This window comes from Danio aesculapii, chromosome 23, assembly GCF_903798145.1.
Source record: "Danio aesculapii chromosome 23, fDanAes4.1, whole genome shotgun sequence".
Lineage (NCBI taxonomy): Eukaryota > Metazoa > Chordata > Actinopteri > Cypriniformes > Danionidae > Danio > Danio aesculapii.
Window position 1 is genome coordinate 23,989,989 of NC_079457.1, and position 8,110 is coordinate 23,998,098.

The following is an 8,110-nucleotide window of genomic DNA, read 5'->3' on the forward strand; positions in this document are numbered from 1 at the left end:
ATTAATATTATAAATTGTAAATAATAATATACATGTAAAATAATAATAGTGCTTAAAATATTGCACTGACCTCTGCTGGTCTTAAAAAGAAGACAACACAATAAAGGTATGAACTAATGACTGTAAAAAGGTATAAACAATATTCTCAAAATTTGACTAAAACCAGTTTAGTCGCTGTGATAATAAAAATAGAATCAAATTAAGTATCTTAGTAGAATTTGTTAAGATAATCGTGTGCAATTGTTGCAACAATATGATTGATGAAGAAATATATTTCCTGCAAAAGTTACTCATTATAATATTCAATGAGTCCATGAGGCAGCACGCGATTGGCTGGAGCTCCGGGTCAAAGTGCACATCCGCGTTTGCGCTGACGTTGTCCAAAGGAGGAAAATGGCGACGGACTGCTTGTCAGTGAGGGAGACCGCGACTCCTGCAACATTAACCTGCAAAAGACGACGTGCCACAATGGCTACAGCATTGTCTGGGGGCTTCAGCAAGAACGCCCTTTTTATTTTATCCGTGGCTTTAATGTTGCAGGCAGTTTTAGGAGACGGAAAGACTCTCGTTTTGCTAGACAATCCCAACATCAGAGACACTCATTCAATCTTCTTCCGCAGTTTAGCAGGTGAGCTACACGTTGGTGTTTTCTATTGAAATAACGTTACGTTACATTGTGATGCTGGCAAGTAAAAATAAATATAGTATTGTGATTTATATGCGATATTATGAGTAGAGGATGCACGTTTAGTGTATGTAAACTGACAATGAAGTCATTGCACGTTTCAAGGTTGGTTGGTTTAAAGCACTTTAACTAATAATTACTTTTTTTTTTTAGATCGTGGATTTGACCTTTCTTTTAAGACTGCTGATGATCCTGGTCTCTCCCTGATCAAGTATGGTCAATTCCTCTACGACCATCTCATCCTTTTCTCTCCATCAGTGGAAGGTACTTTGTAATTTAATAACTAATCGTATGTCATGCTGCAATTTTCAGTAAAGAGTATTAATTTGGTTATCTTCACATATTTCTACAGATTTTGGGGGTAACATCAACGTTGAGACCATTACAGCCTTCATAGATGGTGGAGGAAATGTTCTTGTTGCTGCCAGTTCTGATATTGGTGAGTGTTGTGTTGGCTTTGTGTAAATGCACATAGAATAGCATGCTGGTGACATTAAAGTGGTCTTTTATCGTTATGAATCTGGTAGGTGATCCTCTGAGGGAGCTTGGAAGCGAATGTGGTATTGAATTTGATGAGGAGAAAACTGCTGTTATTGATCACCACAACTATGATATTTCTGATCCTGGTGAGGTAAGTAATGGAAAGATAATAATTTCTGTTGTTTGAAAGATCTTGAAGTAATTGAATTGATATTATGGTCCATTATTTTTGACTAGATTGAATTAAAGATGAAACACTTTGGACACTCTAATCATTTAGAGATTGAAATTCTGTTTTGGCAGACATCGCTTGTATGGTCAATAATTAAAATAAACATTCACATATGTTTGTTTCCCTGATATTAGTTGATGTTTGCCTTAATTGCAGCCGAAAACAACATGTTTACAAGTAATTATTTCAATAAGGTTGTATTTAAATTTAAATTAAGATGGAATAATAATTGGCAATAGCAGCAAACAAAGATGTGTTTGACATTTTACTGACATTTTAATGACATATTACTGTTTTTGACTAACTTGTTTTTTTATGGTATTAGATGAATGTATTTTCATGAGATGTAATTTAAACAATTTTTTAAAATGAAAGTAAACAAGCATTTTAGTGTCTGAATGGACTTGCAGAGACTTTTCATTACTAGAAATTAGTCTGATTTTACACTGCATGGTTCAAGTGACTCAATTCCGATTTATTTTTTATTTTTTTTTTATTATTATTATTTTTTTTTCTCCCATGTGGCACAGATTAGATATGGCCCATGTTCATGTAAGCAGGAAAAAATCACATGGATTCCGATTTACTTAAATCAGATTCAGGCCCTCTGGAAATTTATCTGATATAAATCGGATCTGTGCCCTCGTGTCTGCAGTGTAAGCAGCCAGATCGAATTTTCACCTGTTAATGCGAGTCGTGCTTCATTAAAAATCAGAGCTAATGACTTCAGACTGATGCTTTCATTTTGGAACAGACTTCAGCAGAGTCCCAAACCTTAAATCTCATACACGAGGACTAAAAAAGCTTTTATATTGTCATGTAGCACAAATATTGAAGCATGTTAACGAGAGCAAGAGAGAGTGCAATATCCGCCATGTGACCAATATAAACTAATATAAAACTATTGCTTGCATCACGTGCATAAATCACGCCATGGACTTCACATTAAGATGCCTACTGGTTTAAAAAGGCCTAGACTAAAAGATGGCAAAATGAGAACTTTTCTGTCATAAACTATAGTAAAACAATGTGTCGAAAAGAATAAAAATGAAACCCTGCAAACGGATTAAATACAGGAATGGAGAAAAAGGGCTCTCTTTCATTATCAGCTGTCAGTCAGCGCCTGCTCTTTCTTTCTTTTTTCCCTGGTCATCGCGCCTTTGCCTTGTGCAGTGTAAATACAGACAATCTGTTACAAATCACTGTTAAAATATATTGTAAGCAGGTGAGCAAAAAAAGGGATACAGTCACAAAATCAGAATTGACTATCTAGATCTGCAGTGTAAATGCAGCAGTCCCCTTTTCAGGCAGGTTTCTCAATCTTATTTGGCCCAAAAATAGCCACAAATTTGTTATGAGGATTAAAGGGATAGTTCACCTCAAAAAGAGTTTTCTCACCATTTACACGCACTTAAAAATGGTTCTTAACTTTTATGAATTTCTTTGTTCTGTTGAACACAAAACATGACATTCTAAAGAATGTTAGGTAACCGCAGCCACTGACATCCCAAAAAACAAACAATGGATGTCAATGGCTTCTTTTCTTCCAGCATTCTTCAGTACATCATGTTTTGTTCAACAGAAGAAAAAAATAACTGAAACTGGTCAAGGAAGAGTAAATAAACTGCAGGAATGTCAAATACCCTTTTAATCTAATACTTTTTAACTGTCTTGACATTTACACTAAATTGTTTTTGAAGCTTTGTCATGTGTCATTAAAGATTACCTTTTTTTTCAGCACACACTAATTGTTGCTGATCCAGAGAATCTTCTCAAAGCCCCAACTATAGTTGGCAAGCCCACCGATAAACCAGTCCTGTTTAAAGGTGTTGGGTAAGTGGTTTCTTGATACCCTGGCATGTGCAATTTTTGTAAAATATAATCGTTACAAGTTGTCTCTCCCTCAGTATGGTGGCCGACCCAGATAACCCTCTGGTGCTGGACATTCTGACAGGCTCTTCTACCTCATACTCCTACTCCCCTGATCGTCCCATCACGCAGGTCAAGATTTCTGAGATTTAACGTTCTTCTTTTTGTTACGTTTATTCCAACTCATGCTAATTGTCTGTTTGCTCTCCAGTATCCTCATGCAGTTGGAAAGAACACTCTTCTAATCGCTGGTCTGCAGGCAAGAAACAACGCACGTGTGGTTTTTAGTGGATCGCTGCACTTTTTCAGCGACGCTTTCTTCAACTCCGCCGTGCAGAAGGCTGCTACTGGCTCAAAGAGGTCTGTTGTGTTGCGTTAATACGAAATGTTCAGAGCTATAAATATTCATTATACATATTTTATTTTTTAATTGTGATGTTAAAGTTCACATGAACCGGAAGCTGCGACCATTTTTTTTTTCATATTGTGACGCAATTCCTAGAGAAACAGAATATTAAATGACACGACAGTGGGCGTGGCTTGTTTTTCTACTGCGAGCTGAATGGATGTAGTAAAGTAGGCATTTCATTCAGAAAGATTTGTTTGATTTGTTGTCAAAACTGACATTTGGAGGGGCATGGTAAAATATGTTAGCCACACCCAATTACTAAAATATACGTAATCTGACTATTTGGCTCGGGAAAAAAAACAGGAAGTGCATTTTCAGATTTCAATTAAAGGTTAGAAGGGCAAACAATTTTTGTTTTTAATTACATGCGCAGATTAATTGTTTGCCACAAAACTAGCAATCTGAGCTAACAAAATGATATAGTTAGTTTTGATTTCATGGGATCTTTAAAGGGGATTGTTCACCCAAACATGAATATTGTTGTTATTTACTCACCCTTCACTTATTTCAAACCTATTTTAGATTGTTTGCATGACAATGAAGCCAAAAACGAAAACTTTTTTCATTGTGACGTTAACAGTTTTACATTTACACAACAGTATTTGCAAAATGGTCTGCTTTTATACATCTGCAAAAACAGCCAAAAGCTCTGTATTACATATGCCAGGCCAGTATTTGCCTCTGACATTATTGAAATGAAGTAAAAAAAACATTTTTTCATTGTGTTTACACAACAGCATTTGTAAAATGATCCAGCCAAAAACACTTTATAAGGTATTCCAGGCCAGTATTGACCACTGACATGTTCTTTTTAGAGATCGTTTTTGGGTGTTTACATGGACATGACAATAGTAGCATTGTTAAAAACTTTCACTTTGAAACTCGTTTCAAATGTGTGTTTAGTGCCCAAAACTTTCCATGAAAACAGACAAAAAGAATAAATATCCGGTGTTGTTGTTGTAGTTGTCACCCCTGAGTTTCTTATTACTGTTGAATCCAAAGATATTTTGAAGAATGTTCAAAACCTGTAGCCATTGTCCATTTTAATATAGAAATGAAATCAAAGCTAACCCTATGATTTTGTAAGCTCACATTGCTAGTTTTGTGGTGAACAATTCCTCTGTGCATGTCATTAAACAATTGTTTGCCCTTTTAATCTTGAATTGAAATCTGAAAATGCTCTTGTTAAATTGTCTGATTGCGTATGAGCAATTCCAGCGTTATGGATGTGACATTTGCAGTAAAAACTCAAAACATATATTCGCATAGAAAGTGTATGTTAACATTATATTGAAACTTTTGTTTATATTTTCCAGAACAACTGACCACAGAGTTAAGGGAGCAGAAAGATATCAATCTGTAAACATGTTTTGTACTTTAAATAAAGAAAATAAACATGCGTTATGGATGTGACCAAAAAAGTCAGCGAGTTAAAGTATACAACATACTTGGTAGAAATTCTGTGAATTAAATGGAAGAAACCAAAAGAATTAATGCTAATAAAAGGATAAGAGTTGGCTCACTATAGAACAAACATAATAGATTTTATTTTGTTTAATATTTTTGCATTTACGAAGAAAAAGTGTTGTTATGGGTGTGACATCTCTCCGTTATGGATGTGACGAATGTGAAATTGTCACTTGTGCAACTTTGGTAAATCAAATATAATAGTTTGAAAACATTGACAAACATTTTTGAGTATTTCTGAAGTGTAAAATACCTACACAAACTTAGAAGCGGTTTCCATATTTTGGTGAAAATGTAATTTTTTTTTTCATGGCAAGGTTGATATTTGTATGAAATTGCTTGTATATCATAGTAATTGGGCATGGCTAAGATACTTAACCATGCCCCCCCAGACAGAATTGCTGAGGAAACCTATTTTCACATCTTTCTGAATGAAATGCCTACTTTACTACAATTATTCAGCTTGTTGTAGAAAAAAATAATAAGCCACGCCCACTGTTTTCCGGCTTAATATCCCATTTCTCTAGGAGCTGCGTCACAATGTAAAAAAAATAGTCGCAGCTTCCGTTTCTTGTGAACTTTAAGATCTAAACAATTTGTGCACTGCTGAAAACATCTTTCTATTTGAGTTTTTATGGTGAATATGTATGTTTGACTCAGATATGAACAGACTGGTAACCGGGATCTGGCTGAGGCCTTGTCCCGCTGGGTGTTTAAAGAGGCTGGTGTTCTCAGAGTCGGAGCTGTTACCCATCATCCTGTTGGAGAAAGCACACCGCCTGCTGCCTACACCGTTACTGACCTTGTGGTGAGGCATAGCTTAATATTACAGTTTTTGTATTGGGATGACACTTTAAGCAAGTAAATATTTTTCTGATTAATTTTGAGTAATCTTTTGGTTAGACGTTGGCTTAGTTTTAAACATTTTAACGGAACATGGTATGCTCAAACAAACAGCATTTTGACTCACTACAACTGACTGCATTGTCCCTACAGGAATATAGCATAGTGATTGAGATGTTGTCTGGTGGAAAGTGGGTGCCCTTTGATGGAGACGACATTCAGCTGGAATTTGTCAGAATTGATCCATTTGTTAGGACTTATCTCAAGAAGAATGGTATGTTCTAATCAGTTTTTGATTGACATGGCATATTCTGTCTCTGAAAATGCAAGGATGTTTACAATTTTCTCAACCATCATGTTACCTTTAAACTGTAACAAAAGTGTACATATCCCAGTGAACAGTAGTGAATGTTAACATTGAATGTGCTAATACAATGTTTCACCTCTGTCGTATAGGTGGTAAATACAGTGTACAGTTCAAGCTTCCAGATGTGTATGGAGTTTTTCAGTTCAAGGTTGACTACAACAGACTTGGCTACACGCACCTGTACTCTTCAACCCAGGTGAGATTCATAAAGGAATTATTAGTATTAGCAGTAGCATTAATCACAAAAAATGACACTAATAAAATCTTACTGCCAATAAAAAGGTTTAGTTTTATTGGCTTTTTTTATCAGTAAATTTTAAAGTTCTATTTAAAAAAAAAAGCCTTACAAAATAACTTTATATCATTTAATAAAATAATAAATTATTATTGCAAAGCGTATAAATATATGTAATGTAATACAGATACAATACCCCCCTCACACACAGTCATAAATTACATTTATTAATGACTGACAATTTAAAGTTTTTTTTTTTCACATTTTATGATTTAAAGAGCGGTTACATGTTTATAATAATACTCATTTGACATGTTAACAAACATAATTTAGGACAAATAACGAGATCCATGTAATTTAACATTCTTATCAGCAACATGTTTTTAAACATTTAAAATGCTCTAAAGTTTTGTATGATCACTTTTCAGAATAAGTATATATTTTGACAATTTTTACAAATATTATTTTAAATATTAGATACTTTTGTATTGTTTAATATGCTTAAAAATATTTTTTAAATAAAATTCTATATTTAAATAAATAAAATATCTGCTTTTGATGTTTATTGGTGTTTTTATTTACTCCACAGGTTTCTGTCCGCCCACTACAGCACACCCAGTATGAGCGCTTCATCCCCTCTGCTTTTCCATATTACGCCAGTGCCTTCTCTATGATGGCGGGACTCTTTGTCTTCAGTATCGTCTTTCTCCATATGAGAGAAAAAGAAAAGTCTGATTAAATGAGTATCAGTGAAAAGCGTGTAAAAAAGAAGATGGGCTCCAGCCCTCTAACTGTCATGAGGAGATCTGAAATATGTGGGCTCATTTTGATGAATTGGACGGTGTGCTATTACAGCTAAATGCAACATTTGTAAATCGTGATTTTTGGAGGAATGTTGGGTAATCTAACAAAATATGTTGGGTTTTTTTGTTTGCCAATGGGATATTTAAAGTGTTTTTGGGCACACTTTATCTTTCATTTGTACAAAAGGCAACTTGGTATGGCTTTATAATACAACATGCACTGATGTTTCAGCTCTTGGTATGAAGATTGCTTGAAATCTTTGAAAATTTGAATGGAGATGAATGGATGCTGAAAATGTGGTTAAAAGACAGTAAAATTAACATTCCACCACTAAATTGTAGTGCTTTTTTTGTTTGGTCACATGATCACACCTGAAGGTTTTCAATGATCAGTTTTATACAATAATTTATATAGAGTTTTATCAGTCAATTTAAATTATTGAATTAATATCTATGCAATGTGTATAATATAAATAATTTTGCTATTTATAAAATAACATATTTGAATATTTTAATTTTGTTTAAATTAATTTACTCCTGTGAATTAAAATTTTTATACTGAAATTACTGAAACTAGCTTCATTACACCAGTCACTTCAGCAATTATTCTAATAGTCTGATTTGCTGTTAAGAAATTTGCATTCTTTGAATAGAAAGTTTAGAAGAAAAGTTTCATTAATCTGAAATTATCTATCTATCTATCTATCTATCTATCTATCT

The 8,110-nt window shown here is 34.1% G+C and overlaps 1 protein-coding gene across 1 annotated transcript; it reads left to right on the forward strand.

The window, feature by feature from the left end:
- The first annotated feature begins 354 nt into the window (after window positions 1-354).
- On the forward strand, window positions 355-7,726 carry ddost (dolichyl-diphosphooligosaccharide--protein glycosyltransferase subunit (non-catalytic)). Its single transcript, XM_056449911.1, has 11 exons — window positions 355-628; window positions 839-949; window positions 1,038-1,124; window positions 1,213-1,316; window positions 3,136-3,230; window positions 3,305-3,398; window positions 3,478-3,626; window positions 5,803-5,950; window positions 6,139-6,259; window positions 6,442-6,548; window positions 7,177-7,726. Exons 1-11 carry the CDS (start codon window positions 394-396, stop codon window positions 7,324-7,326), a joined length of 1,401 nt encoding a protein of 466 aa, XP_056305886.1. The 5' UTR covers window positions 355-393; the 3' UTR covers window positions 7,327-7,726.
- Window positions 7,727-8,110: the final 384 nt, after the last annotated feature.